The 25,567-nt window shown below is 41.9% G+C and overlaps 1 protein-coding gene and 1 long non-coding RNA gene across 2 annotated transcripts; one reads left to right on the forward strand and one right to left on the reverse strand.

The window, feature by feature from the left end:
* Nucleotides 1–324: 324 nt before the first annotated feature.
* On the reverse strand, nt 325–6,707 carry LOC122021850 (pentatricopeptide repeat-containing protein At5g66520-like). Its single transcript, XM_042580016.1, has 2 exons — nt 5,557–6,707; nt 325–1,302 (listed from the first exon to the last, which is right to left on the reverse strand). The coding sequence occupies exons 1-2, from the start codon at nt 6,499–6,501 to the stop codon at nt 325–327; spliced, it is 1,923 nt and encodes a 640-aa protein (XP_042435950.1). The 5' UTR covers nt 6,502–6,707.
* On the forward strand, nt 5,050–24,753 carry LOC122021851. The gene is made up of 2 exons (XR_006122658.1): nt 5,050–5,295; nt 24,492–24,753. It is a non-coding gene; the product is annotated as an uncharacterized LOC122021851 (long non-coding RNA).
* Nucleotides 24,754–25,567: the final 814 nt, after the last annotated feature.

The following is a 25,567-nucleotide window of genomic DNA, read 5'->3' on the forward strand; positions in this document are numbered from 1 at the left end:
TTATCTTCCTTCTCGATTTATATATTTTATTCTTCTGATACGCTATGATATTCAAATAGTAGTTTTATAATTCTTAATAATAATAATAATAATAATTTCAATTTTTTGGTTTAGTTTTATGATTTTCAGAATATTCCTAGACATAGTTGAACAATTTTGATCATGATTTTTAATTTCCAAAATTGTGACAGTGAAACTGTCATGTAAAATTGCTACGGAAGCACTTAATATCACTTTTTATTATTTATTTTTTAAAAAAAATTATAATTTTAAACTCAAAATACAAATGCAGAGTGAGTCTTCAATCACCCATCTCATACCTTGCTACCAATAATCTTTACAAGAACAGGACCCGTGTCTGAAGGAGTGAAACCTGTTTCGGTCTCGGACTACAATTTCACGGTTAGTAATCTCAGATATCAATTTCAAAGCAGCGTGGCAGTCACTACAAACTCTGAGATTCTTCATAATCCTAATGGGTGTGCCGTTGGCAGTGTTCATTAGCCCATACGCAGCTGCTAACTTCTCACTATGGTGATATAGCACACGTTCCTTGTTCTTCTCATCCATGTCAAGCAATACTGCTGATGTATCAGGAACATAACCCCGATGCCTCAACTTCTCCAACAGTTCATCCAAACTTCTGTGGATCTCCTCAATTTGTGGATGATCACTCTCACCAGCTACGAACGAATGCACCACTCCGTCCAAGGAAATTGTGCTCCACCCTGGAGTCTTCTTCAGTCCTCGATCCTTCATCATCCGTCGAATCTTAGCCACATCCTCCCATCGCTCTGCGTCGGCATATATGTTCGATAGAACAACATAATAGCCATCGTTACGAGGGTCCAATTCCATCAAATTGTGAATTGCCTCTTCTCCCATTTCGATATTCTTATGAACTTTGGCTCCGCCCAGTAGTGCTCCCCAGACCACACTGTTGGGCTCGATTGGCATCTTGTTTATGAACTCCCTGGCTTCCTCGAGGAGCCCTGCGCGACTGAGGAGGTCAACCATGCAGCCATAATGTTCGATATCAGGGACAATGCCATAGTCTTGGGTCATGCTCCTGAAGAACTGCCTCCCCTCCTGCAGCAGGCCTATATGGCTGCAGGCGTGAAGCAGCCCCACAAATGTGACTGCGTTTGGCTCAACGCTAGCTTCCTCCATCTTGGAAAAGAGCTCCAATGCTTCCTCGGCTTGCCCGTGCATCGCATGCCCACCAATCATCGCTGACCATGACACCACGGTTCGCTCAGCCATTTCATCGAAGACTTGCCGAGCCAGCTGCAGGCACCCGCACTTGATGTACATTGATCCGGATATGTGAAGAGGTCAAAGGTAATTAAGAGGAAAAAGAAGGGCATTTTGGTAAGGGGGATGTTTAGGTTTCTTTAGGGGAGGAGGGCTCGTGTTTTTTTGGGGTGGCTGCTGCCGCCAGGGAGAAAGGGGAAGACCGCCGCCAACACAAAGAAAAGGGGGGGGGGGGGGGGGGGGTTTTCTTCTTCTCCATCTGATGCTACTCACTGACGCCGGCATCGGCTATCGTCGCCTCTCACCTCCTCCTTGCGGCCCCGACCTCCAACTCCTCGGACCATCCCTCTCCTTCCTCGCCGACAAACCTCCAGGAACAGACCGCAGCCCTCGCGACGGCCAGCAGCCGAACCTCGTGCTCTCTTCGTCCTCGTCTCTCTTTTCCACACCGGCAGCGCATCGGAGCACAGCTGTCGCCTCATGTAGCCATCGTTGCTGCCTCTAGTGGCCGGAGCCGCCGCCTGCGACCACCACAGTGGCCAGCAGTCGCCTCTTCCAGCGCCAGCCGCCGTCTGCAGCGGCTGCCGCCGCCTCTTTCCGCATTTACCACTGTACAGCGGCCGTTGTCTCCTGTCACAGCCTCTACCGCCTCTTCCGGTAGTCCTACAGCCGACTCCGGCGTCCCGACAGTCGGCTTCGATGGTTGTACATTTGTTGTCTCCACTGCTTTTGTCGTAGATCCGGCCCTCAGCGGTGTTTCTGTGCATCCGTTGTGTTTTCCGGCCATCGAGCCGTGATTCTTTGCTATTTGTATTACTGCTATGATGATACATCCATCCGGCAGAGCCGCGACGACTCGATCTGTATCCGACCAGCTCACCCATCCATCCGAGGGCGCCCCCCTGGGCCAGGGTACGTTCTCGTACTCGGTATCTGTTTATTTTACTACTATTATGTTATTATCTGGATACTTATATATCTGTGGGATTCGCCTCGAGCACCGAGGTACTAGAGGCCGGGACGACCCGGTCGCTGGATGCAGGTACAGTTGACCGGAGGAGGACTTTAGACGACCTAGTCAACGCAGTGGACAGATCATCAACCGGGTCATGGGGATGCGGTCAATCTTCCAGACACGTCACACCGGCAGGTTCGTTTTCTCAGCTTCCAGACAGGATCAAAATGGCGCCGTCTGTGGGAACGCGCCTGATCTGGAACGTGAAGATGGATGATGCCGGAGAGTTCTGCCATCCTCATGACCACGGTCAGTTTTTCTGTTATTTGTTCTGTCAGTTATATGATCTGTACTAGTCCCGAAGGCCCCCGAGCCGATCGGCCGGGAGGTTTATATTCGAGCCAGGGGCTCGAACCCGAAGGCCCCCGAGCCGATCGGCCGGGAGGTTTATATTCGAGCCAGGGGCTCGAACCCGAAGGCCCCGGCCGGGAGGTTTATATTCGAGCCAGGGGCTCGAACCCGAAGGCCCCCGAGCCGATCGGCCGGGAGGTTTATATTCGAGCCAGGGGCTCGAACCCGAAGGCCCCCGAGCCGATCGGCCGGGAGGTTTATATTCGAGCCAGGGGCTCGAACCCGAAGGCCCCCGAGCCGATCGGCCGGGAGGTTTATATCCGAGCCACGGGCTCGAAGACGAAGGCCCCCGAGCCGATCGGCCGGGAGGTTTATATCCGAGCCACAGGCTCGAAGACGAAGGCCCCCGAGCCGTGTGGCCGGGAGGTTTATATCCGAGCCAGACTCGAAGGCGAAGGCCCCCGAGCCGTTCGACCGGGAGGTTTATATCCGAGCCACGGGCTCGAAGCCGAAGGCCCCCAAGCCGTGCGCCCGGGAGGTTTATATCCGAGCCACGGGCTCGAACCCGAAGACCCCGAGCCGTTTGGCCGGGCTGCGTATGGGATACGAGCGATGCTTGAAATAGAAGATCCCGAGCCGTTCGGTCGGGAAGGATATCCCGAAGACCCCAGGCCGCTCGGCCGGGCTGCGTATAGAATATAAGCAGCGTTCGAAAACGAAGACCCCGAGCTGTTCGGCCGGGCTGCATACTATTATGGCAGGATGGGAAACCAAAACTCTGCGCTGTTCAAGATGATAGAGGGAGGTTATTGCCTTGTATTCTGAAGAGTGTCTTATGTTCTCCTAACTCCACGGGTGTTCGGGAGTAGGGAGCTGTTGCAGATCTCCATTGGTCGCTAGGGAGCGAAGGCCTGAGCCGCTCGGCCAGGTACATTTTAGCTGAGTACTACCTCAGGGAGCGAAGGCCCCGGCCAGTACATTTTAGCCGAGTACTACCTCGGGAGCGAGAGCTGAGCCGGCCAGTACATTTTAGCCGAGCACCGGAGGATTATATACGAGCAGGGCTCGATGGCGAAGACCCCGAGCCGGGAGGATTATATACGAGCCCGTAGTCGCACACGCTCGATGGCGAAGACCCCCGAGCCGATCGGCCGGGAGGATTATATACGAGCCAGGGCTCGATGGTGAAGACCCCCGAGCCGTTCGGCCGGGAGGATTATATACGAGCCAGGGGCTCGATGGCGAAGACCCCCGAGCCGATCGGCCGGGAGGATTATATTCAAGCGATCATCATCGGTTTCGGACCCGTTCAGCGGACCAGCACATCATATGTCTATATCCCCCGTTCGGGGTTGAGCGGCCTTCACTGGTCATGGACAAGATTCATGATCATCTATCTCCCCCGTTCGGGGTCGAGCAGTCGTCGCGGCCAGGTATCTATTCTTCCGATTGACATCATTCCGGTCGCACGCGCGGTATCGTCCGCCCGGCATTTATCCGACCGATCGCCATCATTCCGGTCGCACGCGCGGTATCGTCCGCCCGGCATCTATCCATCCGATCGACGTCATTTCGATCGCTCGCACGACAGCGTTCGCCTAGCATCTATCCATCCGATCGACGTCATTTCGATCGCTCGCACGACAGCGTTCGCCTAGCATCTATCCATCCGATCGACAGCACTTCGATCGTCCGGTCGGTATTTTCGCGGTTGCGCACTTGGCATTGGTCCAGTTTCCGACTTAGTTTGCTCGGTATCGTGACCATCTCCTGCGACACCATTATTATCGCGACCGCTCGAGGGACATTATATTATTGGTTCAGCGTTTTGGCTTTGACATCGAGAGTGGTTCAAATCTTTGCGATAGACTGTCCAGTCAGTCGGACTCACGCCTCCTTCGACTAGACTTGAAGGGGAGGCTTGTGATCCGGATATGTGAAGAGGTCAAAGGTAATTAAGAGGAAAAAGAAGGGCATTTTGGTAAGGGGGATGTTTAGGTTTCTTTAGGGGAGGAGGGCTCGTGTTTTTTTGGGGTGGCTGCTGCCGCCAGGGAGAAAGGGGAAGACCGCCGCCAACACAAAGAAAAGGGGGGGCCGGGCGCCGACACCGGTTATCGTCGCCTCTCACCTCCTCCTCGCGGCCCCGACCTCCAGCTCCTCGGACCATCCCTCTCCTTCCTCGCCGACAAACCTCCAGGAACAGACCGCAGCCCTCGCGACGGCCAGCAGCCGAACCTCGTGCTCTCTTCGTCCTCGTCTCTCTTTTCCACACCGGCAGCGCATCGGAGCACAGCTGTCGCCTCATGTAGCCATCGTTGCTGCCTCTAGTGGCCGGAGCCGCCGCCTGCGACCACCACAGTGGCCAGCAGTCGCCTCTTCCAGCGCCAGCCGCCGTCTGCAGCGGCTGCCGCCACCTCTTTCCGCGTTTACCACTGTACAGCGGCCGTTGTCTCCTGTCACAGCCTCTACCGCCTCTTCCGGTAGTCCTACAGCCGACCCCGGCGTCCCGACAGTAGGCTCCGATGGTTGTACATTTGTTGTCTCCACTGCTTTTGTCGTAGATCCGGCCCTCAGCGGTGTTTCTGTGCATCCGTTGTGTTTTCCGGCCATCGAGCCGTGATTCTTTGCTATTTGTATTACTACTATGATGATACATCCATCCGGCAGAGCCGCGACGACTCGATCTGTATCCGACCAGCTCACCCATCCATCCGAGGGCGCCCCCCTGGGCCAGGGTACGTTCTCGTACTCGGTATCTGTTTATTTTACTACTATTCTGTTATTATCTGGATACTCATATATCTGTGGGATTCGCCTCGAGCACCGAGGTACTAGAGGCCGGGGCGACCCGGTCGCTGGATGCAGGTACAGTTGACCGGAGGAGGACTTTAGACGACCTAGTCAACGCAGTGGACAGATCATCAACCGAGTCATGGGGATGCGGTCAATCTTCCAGACACGTCACACCGGCAGGTTCGTTTTCTCAGCTTCCAGACAGGATCATACATGTCGATCAGCGTGTTGCAGACGCGCACATTGTTCTTGTGGAGTGAGCACTGCATTGCGAACGCATGGATCCGTTTCCCCAAATCCAGCTCTCCGAGGTCTGCACAGGCCGCGAGCACGGCGACCACCGTCTCCTCATTTGGCTGCATTCCGGTGGTTTCCATGTCGCGGAACAACCGGAGAGCCTCATTGGGATTCTTCCACTGGACATACCCTGCGATCATCGCCGTCCATGACCGGACGCTCCTCTCTGGCATTGAGTCGAACAGCTGTTGTGCGACCACCATTTCGCCTTTCTTCGTGTGATGTGTAATCATGATGTTCCAGGTGACCACGTCCTTCGCCGGAATGACATTGAAGAGAAGCCTCGCGGAAGCCGTGTCACCGAGGGAGGCATACATGTGGACGAGGGTGTTAAGGAGAAAAATGTCAGAGCGGAAGCCGAGCTTCTCGACGAGGGCGTGGACGGCGCGGCCAAGGAGCAGAGAAAGGGGAGAGCGGGAGCAGGCTTTTAGCACGAAGGATAAAGTAAAAGTGTCCGGAAGGACGCCGGCGAAGCAGAGGCGGGAGAAGAGTGCGAGGGCTTCGCCGGGGCATGGGGAGGAAGAGAGGGTATTGAGGTGGGTGTTCAAAAGGAGTGTCTCGGAAGGGGCGTCTCCGTATAAGAGGAAGACACGGCGGGCGTAGGAGAAGTCGGAGGGGGAGGAGAGCGCGCAGACCGCGGCGACGCGGGTGAGAGAGATGGGGAAGGAGGAGGAAAGGGGGAGGCCGGACTTGATGAGGCGGGCGTGGAGCTGCTGCAGCTGAACGGGCGTGGAGAAGCGCAAATCAGGTGCCTCTCTAGAGCTCTGCGAGGCGACGATGGCTGCGTTCACGTTGTAGCAAGGAGGCGAAGTTCGAATTTGGAACGCGGATAGAGTTAACGATGATGCCATGGTAGGAACGAGTAGCCGATTGGTTTAAATAGAAATCGAATACATTTATATTTTAACTAAATTTAATATTCAAAATTTTAACTTTAATTATTCAGTTTCATCCGTTAATTCAATTTAATCTGCTCATTATGAAATCCTAATCACTTATATTTTGGACATACTTTGCACTTAGGTTTTAATTACAAAGCATAATTTAATTCTAATAATCTAGGACTGAAATTATTAATATGGTCAATTTTCCCTGTCACTTATCAATTATTTGATATCCTTATTAAGATGTAATTTGTAAATACATGTATATGTAAGGGGATATATATCAAATCTTGACAAAGTCGAGGTAAATGTTTCCCTTATGTGCTAATCATTATTTCAAAGACTAGTAGCCGCCCGTGATTTACCTCCTCCGTGTTGGTCATGAGATGGGTTTGCGGGGACTCTGGGGGCGAGCGTATTCACCTTTTTTATCAATAAGGTCTGGGGTTCGAATCTCGGCAAAGTCGAGATAAATGTCTCCCTTATGTGCTAGTCACTATTCCAAAGACTAGTAGTCATCCGTGATTTACCTCCTTTGTGTTGAACCAATCAAATTTTATATAAGATAAATGAATAAATTGAATTGATAAAATATTAATTAATGATTGAAAATTAAAATAATTAAATTTTTGATTAAATCGGGAATCGAAGGGGAAGGAGAATCATGAAATTATGAAACTCTCAATTCTAATTTAGACAGAGTCGAATTTAATTTAATTCACATCCCTAGTCGTAAATTCTCACTTCGTATAATAAAGTGGAGTTTTGTGAGAAAGTTTATCTCTACCTATTTAAACACAAAAATTTAAGATTTATGATAACAAATCATTCTTTATGACGTTTTAAACTCTAACGACTTGAATCCCAGCACAATGAAAGTCTGATCTCTCTCCCCTTGAATAAAAACCCTTGCATTGTTTGCCCGATGGCGATCAACCATCTTTGCTGAAAAAATTTCTCTTCGCACTAAAACTCTCATCCTATAATGACTCTAATATTGCTTTCTTTTGATAGATATTTTTCAATTAAGAAGCATGGGCGGTTTTAATTTTTTCCTTGCCAATTATATATGTATATTAGTTAGATAATATGAATATTGTGTGGACATTAACCTAAAAACATAAATAACATTTAGACCTTTCATATATTTTTTTGTTGGATATTTGTACTACTTTTACTTGTGCATTATAAAAAAGATAGATCCGCTACTTTAACGGCCCCCCTAGTGCTGACCCCACGGATATAAAGAGAGGTTCATATAGATACGCAGACTATAGGTGCATGATAGGATAAACCTCAGATCATCAGTTCCTAAGAATCGATTCCTAACCATTACAAATTTTACTTGTGCATTATAGCCTTTATGCACCTTGCTAGCAAATGGATTATAGTACCAACTAGGCTGGTTCATCATTTGGTTTTATTAAATAGGTAAATTCATAGCATAATTCAGGTGTAATTTGAAATTTAATTTATTTGTGATATATTAAATTTTTTGATATGATATTATTGATATGAGATTTAATATTTTTTAATATATACAGAAAGATTAAACAAATTCTCTTTTAAATATAGATAATATTGTATCAACACCATATTAAAATTATATTAAATTATTTTTATTTAATCGGTATAAAATTTATATCATTCCGAAAATCTAATATACTAACGTTTTCGAACATTAATATATATCTTTTTTATATCGAATTTTTTATACTAAAATTTTTCTATATGATACGTGATTTCGTATGTAAAATTTAATATACTATGAATACGTAGGTACCCTCATTTTTTTTAAATGCTTTAAATTCATTTCATCTCTTTTTTTACTTTATTTTTTATTTCTTTATCTTATTGGAAATGGAACATTTAAGCTAGATAAGATGTTTACCTTTAATATTTAGTTACAGTTGTGGTGAATGTTATATTTTGAAAATAATTACATGTTATGCAATGAAATGCCCAAGTTGTTTCTTTCCTTTCACATTATTTGGTGCACGTGTTTATATTATTTTATTTATTTATATTTTTTTGTGATCTCTTAAGGGTTTCAGAGCATTTTCATTTTTTTCAATTCCAAAAGTTGTATTATTCTTTTATTCTTTTAAAATTTTCTTACAAAAATTACTATCAAATGTTCAGTGTTGTTTGAAATATTTTCTTATATTTTATTTGAGACTAAGTGTTTAATTATCATTGTAACCGTTTTTCATTTAATTTTTTATTTCTATATATAAAAAAATTGTTTCATCTTGATGAGATCTTCCAAAAATCACGGACAATAATTTTTCTCATCTAATAGAAATCTTCCAATAAAAAGTTAATTCTGAATTTTTGTTAATTAATTTATTTTTTTTCTATATTTATTTGTTCTTAAGAGGTATTGATTTGTTAATCATGTTTATAGGTTGATCCATTATCATATGCAAGTTCTAGAATGTTTGTGAATCTTAGTTCAATGATACTAAAATAGAATAAAGATTGTGAATTTTGATATATGTCGATATGGTATTATACTGTATCGAATATTTCGATATTGATATCGGTATTTAGATTTAATATTTTTTTTGATAAAATATATACTAAAATACCAACCAAAACAGTAGCTAATTGGATAATTATAATTTTTATTAGTTTTCCATGTTTTTTATCGTTTAATTATTTTTCTTATTTTATCCATCGTCGTGAAGATGATTTATTTTTTAATTAGTGGATAATTAGAAAAATATATATTTTTTTACTTTTATAATTTTGGAATAAACAGTATTACACGTATTATATCAAAATTTTAGTATATCAAAATTTTTAATAAGTATATCAAATTTATACCATATCAAAAAAGTGATATATCAAAATTTTAATATACCAAATTTTAGGTATAATATTGATATATATTTTTTATATCAATTCTTCAATAGATTTTATATAAAAAATTCAATATACCGTTTTATATAAAAAAATTTGATACACAGTACTAAACCAATTGTTCAAGTATCCATTAAACACTTTCCTTCTTTGTTTGTGAAAATGCTTCTTTCTAGTATTCAATTAAACAAATTCCTTCGTTGTTTGTGAAAATGTTTTTTTTTTTTTCCTGTTTTTCTCCTTCTTTTCTATCATTGGAAGTTGTAATGCTAACATGATTTTTGACAATATTACCTAATATACCAAAAGAAATTGCTATGAAATGTTCAGTGTTACTTAAAATATTTTCTTATATTTTATTTGACAGTGGACTAAGTGTTTAATTATCATTGTAACTGTTTTTCATTTAATTTTTTTATTTCTATAGATAAATAAATTGCTTCATCCTTGATGAGTTCCATCCAAAAATCACGGACAACAATTTTTCTCATATAATAGAGATCTTCCAATAAAAAGTTATTCTGAATTTTTGTTAATTTATTTGATTTTTTTTCTATATTTATTTGTTCTTCAGAGCTATTGATTTGTTAATTATGTTTATAGGTTGATCCATTATCATATGCAAGTTCTATAATGTTTGTGAATCTTAGTTCAGTGATACTAGAACAAAGATTGTGAATTTAGATATATGTCTGTAACGACCCGCCTTCTACTAATTAGGCTGTAAGGCTGGACCGTCATATTATGCTGTGCTAAACTATATCCATGACCATTATTAAATCTAGATGCGGAAGCTGTACTAATTAAAACTTTACTAAGCTATTATCATTTCTTAATTCTATATGTGCTAAGGGGTGTAATCTAAACTATTCATGACATGTTTTACATCCCTCATGGTCAAAGAACTGAGCTAAAGGATTTTCCAGCTGTTATCAGGCCTCCCAATCGATCCACGGATCGATTGGAATGGTCGAATCGATCCAGTGATCGATTCAGCTCATTACTGTACTCGGGTAAAATTCTGGATCGATCGGCTGATCGATCCAGGCTAATCAATCGATCCAGGAATCGATTCGGGAGCTCTCTGTTCGCGAGGCTAATTCCCTCGATCGATCCCGCGATCGATCCCAGGGCCTTCTGTTCGCGACGGACTGCATCCGGATCGATCCGCTGATCGATCCAGAAGCTTTCTGTTCGCGGTACGAACTTCTCAATCGATCGGCTGATCGATTGAGAAGCCTCCAATCGATCGACCGATCGATTGGGGTTTCTGATTTCGTACCAGAAGTCCGATTTCAGTACTATTTCGTGCCAAATTCACATATACAAGTTCTAACATGGTTATAAACATACTAATAACGATTGACTGACATTCTAAGCATGAGCACTAACAATCTAAACCGGTCTTTCATGATTCATAGCATTAAAATAACTAGAAGTGCGGAAAGTAACAACTTAATAAAATGCTAAGGTTTCAGATTTATTTCTAGTTTCTCCAAGGTCTTTATTCCAGGTTCCATCCACACACATCTTCATCATTGCATTGACCTCCAGCCTCCGCTAGTCCATTTTTCCTTTACCTTTATCTGCAGTATAAGGAAAATAGTATCTGTAAGCTTGAAAGCTTAGTAAGAAACCATCTACCTCACAAAAACATGCATACGATGCAATTTATGTTTTAAAAACATGCTCTTTGAAATACATACTGAATATGCTAGCATGGCATGGCATACAACACATAGGACTAAAAAATTGATCATGGCAATAAGAACTAATCATAAACTATTCTATTGTATCAATAGGAAAACTAAACTGATACAGAAACTGAACTGAGCTAATTCTAAACTAATGCTAAAGCTGTATTGAATCCACATAACTATTGTGAAGTTTTGGAAACTATATTCATAAATAGATTAAAATAATAATCATACTGCTGATGGGCCCGACAACTGTACGTGCTATGCGCGCATCCCTAACTAGACCCGGGTTTGTAAGTCCCGAATTTAGTAGGGTTACTAGGTTATCTGAACCTAGGGACGACTGTGGGAGCCCAACCCAATGGATATCTGATCCAGTACAGTGCCACTGCTAAAAGTAAAATACTGACATAAGCTAATAATACTTGTCTTGCTCTTACTAGGTTGTCTAAACCTAGAACTAGGTTGTCTGAACCTAGAGGCGACTGTGGGAGCCCACCCATTGGACATCTAGTCCTGTAAAAATTGAAGCAAGACTACTATACTATCTTAAATGCTTCTGTTGCATTTAACTGAGCTGTTAAACTGGTTAAAACTATACTAGTTATTTTATCGAACACTTGATGTATGTCAACTCTCCTCTCTATTAGGGAGATCACCTCTAGGCACCCGATAACGTCTAAAACCTCCAACTGAAGGGGAAAAACGTGTCCGGCCCATCTAGAGATGCTTGACTAATCCCTAAACCTGTGAGAAGGGTTAAATACACCCGGTATGTCGACAAAAATCTGCATATAGCTAATTTCAAGGCACACAATCATACGAAAGCTACTTATACTGCAGGTGAGGGGTTTCTTACTTCCCGTGCTAGTTTTCTTACGATTCTAATCGCTAGATTTTCGGTGGAGACGATCTTCTCGACGGTTCCCTCGCGTCTACGTGTTCCTCTCGCGAAGGGAAGCGTCCTCGTGTCGGAGTCGTCGCCGGAAGGTGCTCCTAGAGCCCTTAGGCTTGGTGCGCCCAGAGAGGAAGAGGAGGGAGAGGTGGGCGGCGGTGAGGGTTTGAGGAGAAGAAGAGTTGCGTTAAAACCCAACCCCACTTAATAATTTCCTATTTATATCAAGTGGTTAAATTCACCCAACTCAAATATAAATATAATTGTTTCCTTTTCCTTTCAGCACGGCCCTACTGGGTTCACCTGGTTACTAGAGTTCACCTTAAGTCGTAGGACCCAATAGGTCTCGGGTTCGATTCCCGCTTAAGCTATTTTACGTTCTTATTTATTTTTGCTACTTCCGCTACTCTAAAAAATCTGTAAAAATATCCTAAAATTCCAGAAAAATACTAGGATGTTTCTAATAATTGTTTTGAGAATTTTGGGCGTTAAAATCCCCCATACCTTATAAAAAGTTCGTCCTCGAACTTAGAATAATTCTGGGTACTTCTGTCTCATACTAGCTTCTGTCTCCCACGTTGCCTCTTCTGTGGTGTGATTTTGCCAAATAACTTTTACTATTGGTACCTCCTTGTTCCGCAATTTCTTAACCGACTGTCATAGCTGAGGTCTTCGCGGACTGGTACCGACTGGGGCTCAATCACTTGGGTGGCATCTGGGATATGCTTCTTCAGCACAGAGACATGAAATACATTATGGATAGTTGACATCTCCTGGGGTAACTCTATCTCATATGCTACCTTGCCAACTCTTCTAGTGATAAGGTATGGTCCTACGTATCTGGGACTCAATTTGCCCTTTTTCCCAAAACGCATTACTCCCTTCATGGGAGCTACTCTGAGAAACACTGAATCCCCAACTGAAAACTCTAAGGGTCTGCGCCGTGTATCAGCATAGCTTTTCTGGCGGCTCTGAGCTGTCTCTATCCTCTGGCGGATCTGCTGTATAGCTGCTGTGGTGTCTGCTACTAGATCTGTCTGGAGTTCTAGTTCTTTCTGTTCACCACTCTCATACCAGCAGATTGGAGATCTACACCTCCGCCCGTAAAGAGCTTCGTAAGGTGCCATACCGATAGTGACCTGATAGCTATTGTTGTATGCAAATTCTACTAAACTCAGATATTTACACCAACTTCTTTTGAAGTCTAGGGCACATGTGCAGAGCATATCTTCGAGTACCTGATTTACTCGCTCCATCTGACCATCTGTCTGAGGATGGAAAGCTGTGCTAAATTTCAACTTAGTGTCCAATGCTGATTGTACACACTCCCAGAAGTGTGATGTGAATCTACTGTCCCTGTCTGAAATAATGGTCCATGGGACTCCATGTAGTCTGACGATCTTCTTGAGATATAACTGAGCTAGCTGTTCCATGGAGTAGGATATCCTGATAGCTAAGAAGTGGGCTGATTTAGTCAATCTGTCGACTATTACCCAGATGGTATCAAAACCATTTGTGGTTCTGGGTAGTCCCACTATGAAGTCCATGGAAATATCTTCCCACTTCCATTCTGGAATCTGAATAGGCTGCAAAACTCCTCCTGGTCTCTGATGTTCTGCCTTGACCCTCTGACAGGTCAGACAGGTGCTAACATATCTAGCGATGTCTCTCTTCATCCCAGGCCACCAAAAACGTCTCTTTAGGTCTTGGTACATCTTGGTGGAGCCAGGATGCATCGCATAAGGAGTCCTGTGAGCCTCATCTAAGATCTTCCTGCGTAGTTCCTCCTGATCTGGAACACAAAGTCTGTCACCAAAGTACAATACCCCACTATTGGTCATTCTGAACTCTCCACTTTCTGATTCCGCTAACCCTTGCTTGATTTTCTGAATTTCAGGATCCTATTCCTGAGCTATCTGGATGTCACCAAGCAAGGTAGATGCTAAGGTCATAGTAGAGAGTTGTCCCACTATGAGTTCGAGACCGAAATCTGTGATCTCCTTCTGTAGGGGCGGTGACATGGCTGCTAGGGATAGTAAGGTAGCACTGGACTTTCTGCTAAGTGCATCTGCTACCTTGTTAGCTTTTCCTGGGTGATAGAGGATGTCTATGTCATAGTCCTTGACCAGCTCTAGCCATCTGCGCTGTCGCATATTCAGATCCTTCTGAGTGAAGAAATACTTCAGACTCTGATGATCTGTATACACTCTACACTGAGCTCCATACAGGTAATGTCTCCAAATTTTGAGAGCGAACACGACTGCTGCAAGCTCAAGATCATGAGTAGGATAGTTCCTCTCATAGTCTTTGAGTTGTCTGGAGGCATAGGCGATCACCTTACCATTTTACATCAGCACTGCTCCTAGTCCCAATTTAGAGGCATCACTATAAATGTCAAAGCTGCCTGTGTTTTCTGGTAGAGTCAGAATAGGTGCACTGGTCAATCTCCTCTTTAGCTCGCTAAAGCTGTTCTCACAGTCCTCTGTCCACTGAAACCTTCTGTTCTTTCTGGTAAGATCTGTCAGTGGGGAGGCTATCCTGGAGAAATCTTCTACGAACTTTCTGTAATAACCTACTAATCCCAGAAAGCTTCTGATCTCACTGGTGTTCTTGGATCTTTTCCAACTACTCACAGCTTCTATCTTACTGGGGTCTACCATGATACCATCCTTTGAGATGATGTGACCCAGGAAGGATACCTGATCTAACCAAAATTCACATTTCGTGAACTTGGCGTACAACCGGTTCTGCAGAAGGGTCTGCAATACTATTTTCAGGTGCTCTGCGTGTTCTTCCTGAGTTCCTGAATAGATAAGGATGTCATCGATAAACACAATAACAAATTTATCTAGGTAATCCCTGAATACTCTGTTCATGAGGTTCATGAAAGTAGCTGGAGCATTTGTTACGCCAAAGGGCATGACTACGAACTCGTAGTGTCCGTATCTAGTCCTGAATGCTGTCTTGGGTATATCCCCTTCTTTAACTTTCACCTGATGATAACCTGATCTGAGGTCTATTTTCGAGAACACTGCTGCTCCCTTTAGCTGATCGAATAGGTCATCTATTCTGGGAAGAGGATACCTGTTCTTGATTGTGACTTGATTCAGTGCCCGGTAATCTATACACAGGCGCATGCTCCCGTCCTTCTTCTTCACGAACAATACAAGTGCCCCCCATGGTGAGTGACTAGGACGTATGAAGCCTTTGTCAAGCAGCTCCTGTAGTTGTTCATGAAGTTCCTTCAGTTCTGCTGGAGCCATGCGGTAGGGTGCCTTGGAGATAGGATTTGTACCGGGAATGAGTTCTATCTCAAATTTAATCTCCCTGTCTGGTGCTAGACCTGGTAACTCCTCAGGGAAGACTGCTGGGTAGTCAAATACGACTCGGACCTCTGCTAGCTGTTGGTCCTTGTCCTGACTGGTATTGACTACATGTGCTAGGAATCCCGTACATCCTGAATCCATTAATTTCTGTGCTTTTAGAGCTGAGAGAAATTTCTTTGGTTCCCCGATGTACTCGAACTGTACCTCTGCCTCCGGTTGGAATACGACTTTCTGTTTACGGCACTCTATAGAGGCACCGTATCTGATTAGGAAGTCCATTCCAAAAATAACATCATAATCAATCATTTCTAGCACTATCAGATCACAAAAGAGTTCTCTGTCTGCTATAATGACTGGCACTGCTCTAAGCCAGTGCGTGGATGTCATAATTTCTCCTGAAGGTAGCGTCGTCAAAAATTGGCTACTGAGTATCTCTGGAGGTATCGCTAACTTCTCGGCAAATGCCCTGGATATATAAGAATGGGTTGTCCCAGTATCGAATAAGACAGTTGTACTTTGCTGTAAAATACTGATCTGACCTGAAACAACTGTCGAGGCATTTGCTACGTTCTCCCTGGTGAGTGAGTAGATCCTCGCATTGGTCGTAGCTGGAGGGGCTTCTAATCTGCCCTGGCTGATGTGTGGACCATCTAAAACGGCCTGCATCTGATGTAGCTGTGCTGGCTGGCCTCCATACTGTATCGACTGTGGTTGAGGAAGACTTGTCTTGTTCGGGCATTGCTTAGCCATATGCCCTTCTTGTCTACATTCAAAGCATCCTCGTGTGCCCTTGCGACAAACTCCTGGGTGAAATTTCCCACAAGTAGCACATTTGGGATAACTAGGCTGTTTGCTGGCTGGTCCTCCTTTCGGGTAACTCCTTGGTTTGCGCTTGCTGCTGGAGTTCCCTTTCCAGTTAGTGCTGTGGCTCTGTTGTTTCTGAGTACCTGAACTTCCTTGTCCTTTAGACTCTGAGAGGACTTGCTTCTGCTGCTTGATATTGTTCTGGTAGTGCTCGGTTGTTAGAGCACTGCTGACTAGTTCTTCGGTGGTTTGCGGCCTATGAACGCCGCCAGCCACGTTCATTGCTATTTCCGGCCTCAGCATCTTAAGCATCAACCGGACTCGTTCTTTTTCTGTGCTGACTAATTCAGGGCATAGACGAGCCAATCTATTGAATTTCTTCACGACTTCCTCAACTGAAAGGTTACCCTGGCGAAACTCAGTGAACTCGTCGTAGTGGCGGTTTGTGACCCGCATGTGAAAGAACTCCTCGAAGAATTCTTTCTCGAAGTCAGCCCATGTCATCTGATTCACTGGGCGCTTCGCTCTAATTCTCTCCCACCACATACGTGCATCTCCTGTCAAGCAGAAGGAGGCGCACTTCACTTTTTCCTGTTCTGGCCAATCCAGGAGCTCCACCGTACTCTCCAGTGTTTTGAACCAGGCTTGAGCATCCCATGGTTCACTGGTGCCTGAGAAGTTCTCGGGCTTGACTCTCTGCCACTGGATCAGGTAGGCTTCTCTCTTTGCCTCTATCGCTGGGGCTACTAGTGCTGTAGGCTGGACTGGTGGAACCTCTATAACCACTGGGATTGCTATGTTGGGTTCTGGGGTGACAGTGAGAGTATTCTGCTGGTTAGCCTTTAGGGTGACTATCTCCTATTGCTGTTCAGCTAGCTGCTGGTGTAACTGAGCTACTAATGCTGTTAGGTCTGGGGGAGGCACTGAACTGCCTGCCTCATGCTGGGGCCCAGTAGCTGGTGCCCTTCTAGCTAGGCGTCCTCGTGTCATTTCTAAAGACATAGAGGACATACATAACTAATCTAATCATGGTTACATAAATACTGCTATCTTGTTAAACATTATCACATACTAACATGCTTCAGTTAACATAAGTTATAACGAGAAAACAGGAACATAAAAAAAAATGAGAGGTATTCTTACTTGGAAGCGGCAGGTTCAATGCTAATGTGTGTGTAGGAAGTATGGAACACTGCTCTGATACCACTCTGTAACGACCCGCCTTCTACTAACTAGGCTGTAAGGCCGGACCGTCACATTATGCTATGCTAAACTATATCCATGACCATTACTAAATCTAGATGCGGAAGCTGTACTAATTAAAACTTTGCTAAGCTATTATCATTTCTTAATTCTATATGTGCTAAGGGGTGTAATCTAAACTATTCATGACATGTTTTACATCCCTCATGGTCAAGGAACTGAGCTAAAGGATTTTCCAGCTGTTATCAGGCCTCCCAATCAATCCACGGATCGATTGGAATGGTCGAATCGATCCAGTGATCGATTCAGCTCATTACTGTACTCGGGTAAAATTCTGGATCGATCGCCTGATCGATCCAGGCTAATCAATTGATCCAGGAATCGATTCGGGAGCTCTCTGTTCGTGAGGCTAATTCCCCCGATCGATCCCGCGATCGATCCCAGGGCCTTCTGTTCGCGACGGACTGCATCTGGATCGATCGGCTGATCGATCCAGAAGCTTTCTGTTCGCGGCACGAACTTCTCAATCGATCGGCTGATCGATTGAGAAGCCTCCAATCGATCGACCGATCGATTGGGGTTTCTGATTTCGTGCCAGAAGTATGATTTCAGCACTATTTCGTGCCAAATTCACATATACAAGTTCTAACATGGTTATAAACATACTAATAACGATTGACTGACATTCTAAGCATGAGCACTAACAATCTAAATCGGTCTTTCATGATTCATAGCATTAAAATAACTAGAAGTGCGGAAAGTAACAACTTAATAAAATGCTAAGGTTTCAGATTTATTTCTAGTTTCTCCAAGGTCTTTATTCCAGGTTCCATCCACACACATCTTCATCATTGCATTGACCTCCAGCCTCCGCTAGTCCATTTTTCCTTTACCTTTATCTGCAGTATAAGGAAAATAGTATCTGTAAGCTTGAAAGCTTAGTAAGAAACCATCTACCTCACAAAAACATGCATACGATGCAATTTATGTTTTAAAAACATGCTCTTTGAAATACATACTGAATATGCTAGCATGGCATGACATACAACACATAGGACTAAGAAATTGATCATGACAATAAGAACTAATCATAAACTATTCTATTGTATCAATAGGAAAACTAAACTGATACAGAAACTGAACTGAACTAATTCTAAACTAATGCTAAAGCTGTACTGAATCCACATAACTATTGTGAAGTTTTGGAAACTATATTCATAAATAGATTAAAATAATAATCATACTGCTGATGGGCCCGGCAACTGTACGTGCTATGCGCGCATCCCTAACTAGACCCGGGTTTGCAAGTCCCGAATTTAGTAGGGTTACTAGGTTATCTGAACCTAGGGACGACTGTGGGAGCCCAACCCAATGGATATCTGATCCAGTACAGTACCACTGCTAAAAGTAAAATACTGACATAAGCTAATAATATTTGTCTTGCTCTTACTAGGTTGTCTAAACCTAGAACTAGGTTGTCTGAACCTAGAGGTGACTGTGGGAGTCCACCCATTGGACATCTAGTCTTGTAAAAACTGAAGCAAGACTACTATACTATCTTAAATGCTTCTATTGCATTTAACTGAGCTGTTAAACTGGTTAAAACTATACTAGTTATTTTATCAAACACTTGGTGTACGTCAACTCTCCTCTCTATTAGGGAGATCACCTCTAGGGACCCGACAACGTCTAAAACCTCCAACTGAAGGGGAAAAACGTGTCCGACCCATCTAGAGATGCTTGACTAATCCCTAAACCTGTGAGAAGGGTTAAATACACCTGGTATGTCGACAAAAATCTGCATATAGCTAATTTCAAGGCACACAATCATACGAAAGCTACTTATACTGCAGGTGAGGGGTTTCTTACCTCCCATGCTAGTTTTCTTACGATTCTAATCGCTAGATTTCCGGTGGAGACGATCTTCTCGACGATTCCCTCGCGTCTACGTGTTCCTCTCGCGAAGGGAAGCGTCCTCGTGTCGGAGTCGTCGCCGGAAGGTGCTCCTAGAGCCCTTAGGCTTGGTGCGCCGAGAGAGGAAGAGGAGGGAGAGGTGGGCGGCGGTGAGGGTTTGAGGAGAAGAAGAGTTGCGTTAAAACCCAACCCCACTTAATAATTCCCTATTTATATCAAGTGGTTAAATTCACCCAACTCAAATATAAATATAATTGTTTCCTTTTCCTTTCAGCACGGCCTTGCTGGGTTCACCTGGTTACTAGAGTTCACCTTAAGTCGTAGGACCCAATAGGTCTCAGGTTTGATTCCCGCTTAAGCTATTTTACGTTCTTATTTATTTTTGCTACTTCCGCTACTCTAAAAATTCAGTAAAAATATCCTAAAATTTCAGAAAAATACTAGGATGTTTCTAATAATTGTTTTGAGAATTTTCAGGCGTTACAATGTCGATATGATATTATATTGTATCGAATATTTCAATATCGATATCGGTATTTAGATTTAATATTTTTTGATAAAATATATACTAAAATACCAACCAAATTAGTAGGTAATTGAATAATTATAATTTTTATTAGTTTTTTTCCATGTTTTTTATCATTTAATTATTTTTCTTGCTTTATGATTTATTTTTTAATTAGTGGATAATTGGAAATATATATATATTTTTTACTTTTATAATTTTGGTATAGATATAGTATTGTACATATTATATCAAAATTTTAGTATATAAATTTTTTTAATAAGTATATCAAATTTATACCATATCAAAAATGTGATATATCAAAATTTTAATATACCAAATTTTAGGTATAACATTGATATATATTTTTTGAGAAATGACATTTTTAAGGATAGACACATAAATGTTGAGACCCACAAAAAGTGAAATGATGGGTCCCATCATTTATGTGTCTATCCTTAAGAATTTTCCTTATGAGTATCATAGCTCATGTTTTTTATATCAATTTTTCAATACAATATATAATTTTATATAAAAAATTTAATATACCATTTTATATAAAAAATTTAATATACCATTTTATATAAAAAATTTGATACACAGTACTAAACCACTTGTTCAAGTATCGATTAAACGCTTTCCTTCTTTGTTTGTGAAAAATGCTTCTTTCTAATATTCAATTAAACAAATTCCTTCTTTGTTTGTGAAAACGATTTTTTTTTCTGTGTTTTCTCCTTCTTTTCTATCCTTGGAAGTTGTAATGCTAACATGATTTTTGACAATGTTACCTAATATACCTTCTTTTGGTTTTACGTGGGTTCTATTTTGCAGTGCACAAGAAAAGTATTGTAATTTATATTTAAATTATTTACACTATTATTCTGATTATGGATTTTTTTTAAAAAAATTGATTGGATAATAGAGAATGTTTTATAAAATATATTTTCTGGGTGGGATGTTATTAGCTATTTATATCATATATAATTATTTATAATATTGGTCTTGCTCTAACTGCTTTGATTTATTCTGACACTAATTGCCGAGATTTTGATGTTTTATACCAAACGGGCTTAAGAAAAAAAAAAATCCATGATTTCTTAAATTTTGTAGCTGAGCATTTTCACAAGTTGTCTATTGAGTTCCTTATTATGTAGTTACTTATCTCAAAATTGACAAAATGGGTTATGTTTATAATTCCATCCTAAAGCGTTGTTTGCATCAATTCCGGGATCTGTTGAGTAGACATTTTACCATCAAGAAGATCTTTCATTTATTTATTTTATACTATTTAGATTTGATTAGAAGGTTACTTATCCCAAAATTTACTTTGGGCTCGCCTCTATGTATATTCTTAAAACATTCTATTTAGCATCAAAAGATCTGAATAAGCTTCCGGTTAAATCTAAAGCTACTGTTAATTATAGAATTAATTTGGATATATATTGCTAATTTGAACTCAAAAGATCCCAAAGTTGAGATGTGGTGGACAAGAGATAAAGGAATTATGATAATAATCTGCATTAAAATAAACTGCATTAATAACCTGTTTTTATCTTGAGATTTCCATATAGTTTACAAGTTCACAACTTTGTTACTATAAGAAAAACAGGACTAGGGCTGGTTTGGTTGGCATATTGAAATTTTCATATGAAATCACATATGGTATTAAAAAGTTTAATATAAGAAAAATATATATCAATATACTATAGTAAAAATTTGGTATAAAAAAATATATTTACCGAATTATTTACTAATTAGAGAATAAAATGAAAGAAACATTAATAACAAAATAATAATGCTCTGTTTAGATGGGGTGAAGGAAAGTTAATTAACAAAAGGAGAAGAAAGGGATGGAAAGTAAAGTATTTATATTTTACTAGTCTGGAAGGGAGGGAAGATTCATTAACATAACAGTTACTTGTTTGGGAGAAGAGGAAATGCAGTTAAGTATATAAATTTACAAAATACTTTCATTTTTTAAAATAAACTTAAATGTGAAAAAATAGGTATAGCCCATTAATTGAGATATGCAGTGAGGGTTGGTGCTAATGTCGGAGTGTGAGCGGTTGGATGTTGGGCGGTGATGACGCGCTGTGTGAGAAGTGACAACACAAAGACGGGATACTTAAACAAATGAGTTAATTTCAAAATTAATATTTTAAAATAGGGATAAAATTAGAATAAAATATTTTCGAGTTCCCCTTAACCTTCCTTATGTCTCAAATCTGAGTGTTAGAAATTGTGTTGATTCATGAGATGCAATGGTAAAGCTTACCCTTTTCTCCCCTTCTCCTTATCTCACTCCATCCCAAACAAGGGTTAAAATTCATTTTCCTCTTATTTATTCTTCCCTCCCCTTCCCGTATCTGCTTTCAAACAGAGCAGAAATGAAAAATATGCCAATAAAATAAGAATTAAATAATAAAGTTATTTGACAAATAATCTTATTGGAATTTTTAGAAATTTTTCTGGAATTAATCAGAGCCCGCAAGACGTATTTAATAGAGATGCATTACTGGGCTTGAGAAAAGCCTGTTTGGAATACCTATTTATTAGGGAGTTGATTATTTCAATTAACCTAAGGTTTATATTAATTACCCTAAGTTTTATTACCCGTGCCCTAAGCCCTCCCTCGTTGCCGAACTCCATCTTCCCCGAGCCTTTACCCGCGACACCGCCGAATCCCCCTTTCTCTCTCGGTTCCGGCCGATCCACCGCACCCTAGCCGGCAATTTCCTTTCCCCTCTCGAGTTTCCGGACACCGCCAGTCTCCCTCACGCGAGCACCATAGACGCCGCTGCCCACCTCTACTCGACGCCGACCCCAGCGAGCCTTAGCTCCACCAGCATCCTTCGACCACAAGTTACGGGTAGCAGACCTCTCCTCTCTTCCTCGCACGTGAGCACCACAGCAATCACCGGTCTCCTCTCTCCGCGCTGTGCCCCAACGGTTCCGGCAAGTATTTCTACTTGTGATAGCTTGAGATATGTGAGGTAAAGGGGTGAGGAAAAACCTAGAGAAGGTGGTGTGCTTGGTATGGTTTTCGATTTGGTTCTTCCCGGTGAAATGTGTGATTCGGTGTAAGGTTCTGATTTATGGTACTGATGATTTACGTGCGCTGTCGGGTTTTATTAACATGATCAGTTTTGGATGGAGCTTGAAGTCTCAAGATGCTCTCTTCGTGTTTTCTAATGGTTGATGTGTTGTGAACGAGTTTGGTAACTGATTCTTGAGGTGTGGTAGCTAGTTAAATCTGAATTTAGAATTTCGTTGCTAATTTGTATGCTTAATTGATGACCGAATTGGATAGAGTGGTTGTGGTTTTTGGTGAATCAATTTAATAGGTTTTCATTCCTTTTGATGGCTTCAAATTCGTTTGGACAAACTTAAGGGTTGTGAATTGATCTTGACGATAACTTTGGATTTCTGAGCAGGTTTGTATATTCCGAAACAATCTCAATATTGTTTTGGTTTCGGCAAATAGCCTTGAATTCTGGATGGATTTGGATGAATCGAGATTCATAGTTAGATTAGGATTTTTTCGCTAATTGGGTTGGGTTTCGGTTTATCTAGTGTCGTTATGAAATTAGCTAAATTGTACATCACGTGATTTGCAGGACGTTGATTGAAGACGGTTGACACGATCTGCATATAAAGGTGGTACTTCTTGCTTTGTTTCTTTTAGTTCTTTGAATTTAGTGCATGAGCTAATTTGGATAAGGACTGCTTTACCTTGACTCCACTCGTAATTTTTCCTGTGCTTGATACTTCCACTCAAAACCTTCGAGACATTCATTTTTGTATTCATACAGTCTCTTGTTGCTATCAATGATATTTAGCAGATATTAGATACCAATCTTGTATGTTTTGTTTGTTGTTTACTTATGTACCGTATTGAGCATGTTGGCTTTATGTAGTATACTTTATATATGATTTTTGCTTATGTTTATATGATGACTACTGCATTGTACGCATCATATCATTGCATGCATGTAGGCGACCACTTCTTTCTTGTGGGGGAGTGAGCCGTCGGGCCGCGCCGTACACTCGGCCACTCATGGGTAGTGGTAGTTGGAGGAGATGTCGCTTGTCTTGTCGTGCCACACTCGGCCACTCATGGGTAGTGGTAGCTGGAGTTGCGAGCAACAGGGACCCTTTCGCTTGGTAGCTAGATAGCTACTTAGCACCTGTTCATCCGGTCACTCGAGAGGAGTGACGACCTTTGGGTGGTACAGTTGTCATCGATCCGGCCTCTCGACCATACAGGGGTCGTGGTGCAGAGAGGTGGGCAGGGTGACCATCCGTGCATACGCTGTTATCATTATATCTGCTGATGCTGTTGTTGCTACTTTTGCTGCTATTACTAGCTTATGCTGCTGTTACTTGGTTCTGCTGCTGGTACTAGTTTATGTGGTTGTTGTTTACTTATGTTGAGATATACACTCGTTGTAGGGGTTTAGACTCTGGTTTATTTATCGGCAAAATGGATACATCTCACTTATTACCTCTGTAGTTATGAGTAATACTGTAGCAGATTAGTACTACCTCTGAACTTCTATATCTAGCCTAGGATATGGTTTCAGGTATGAGCATATATTATGGTTCTATTTAAGTATCTGCTATTTCCTTTTATGAGACTATATACTCTTGGCTCATTCTCTATTTGTTTATTATGTTCATGCACTATCTTATCTTTACTCGCTGAGTTCCAATACTCACCACCTCGCAAATTGGTTTTCTTTCGCCAGGTAACAGATAGATGAGTCATGGATGCTTGGAGAGTCTCGGCTGCTAGTCCCATGTCACACTCAAGGATGGTTTTTTTTTTGTCTTGTTATCGTTTGGGTGGTAGGTTGATTTTGTGTATTTTGCTTTTCAATAAGTCGATGTGAATTTTGGAGTCAAGTCTGTGATTGCATGTATTTTAGTTAGTGACTTTGTTGGCGTTACATTCATATTACTTTATAGTTTTTCGCTGCGTTTGATACAGCCGTGTGGGCTGTTATTATACTGTGTGGTTGTATATTTTGTTCCAGCCGAGTGGGCTGATGATATAAACTGCGTGGTTGTTTATATATCCCAGCCGTATGTGGCTGATGTATATTTTGTATATAGTAATGCTTCATATTGTCACCGGTACAGGGGAGATGCTGCCGGATTTTTGTCTGACAGAGACTCTTCTGGGGCGTGACAAGAAATATGGATAGAAACAATAAAAATTATAATTGCTCAATTACCGACTAATTTTTTGATTCAATATATACTTAAATATCAAAAAATATTAAATCTCATATAAGTATTGATACTGAAAAGTTTAGTAGGGTATAACACCATACCAAATTTTTGATATACCGTTAATATCAGTATGTTAAATATAAGCTGGTATGGATATGCAGTATATCAAAAAAAATTTAAATTTTCTCCGCCCCTAATCAAGACAGAAAGGTGACAAACAAGAAAAGGAAAAAAAAAACGGAGCGAGGGAGACGAGAAAATAAATTTATTATCTTGGGTTAAGAGGAAGATGGAAAGTAGATGGGAAAATAGAGAAATTATGAGATAACATTCCTCGCTTATCTCACATCATTCATGTGCATTCTTGCATCACACTTTCATTTTGCTTCTTTGTTTGATTCCATTGAAATTGCTACCGCTCGAACTTCCTCAGCACTCTCTAGTTCAAATACTATGGCTATAGGAGAACATGTTCTTGCTCAGGTCCGTGTTGCTACTTGCCCGTTACTACAACTTTGACCTTAGTGATGCCGTTTTCACCACTACCCTTTCTTCCTAATGATCCTTTTTTGTTTGAGTTCAACAAAGG

The sequence above is a fragment of the Zingiber officinale genome, chromosome 9A, assembly GCF_018446385.1.
Source record: "Zingiber officinale cultivar Zhangliang chromosome 9A, Zo_v1.1, whole genome shotgun sequence".
Lineage (NCBI taxonomy): Eukaryota > Viridiplantae > Streptophyta > Magnoliopsida > Zingiberales > Zingiberaceae > Zingiber > Zingiber officinale.

What these genes read in the sequence shown, in the direction of transcription:
- LOC122021850 (XM_042580016.1), bottom strand. Translation starts at nt 6,501, where the DNA reads ATGGCATCATCGTTAACTCTATCCGCGTTCCAAATTCGAACTTCGCCT. An exon ending in TGATCGACATGTATGATCCT is followed by an intron (nt 1,303 to 5,556) that starts GTCTGGAAGCTG and finishes ATGTACATCAAG; the next exon opens with TGCGGGTGCCTGCAGCTGGC.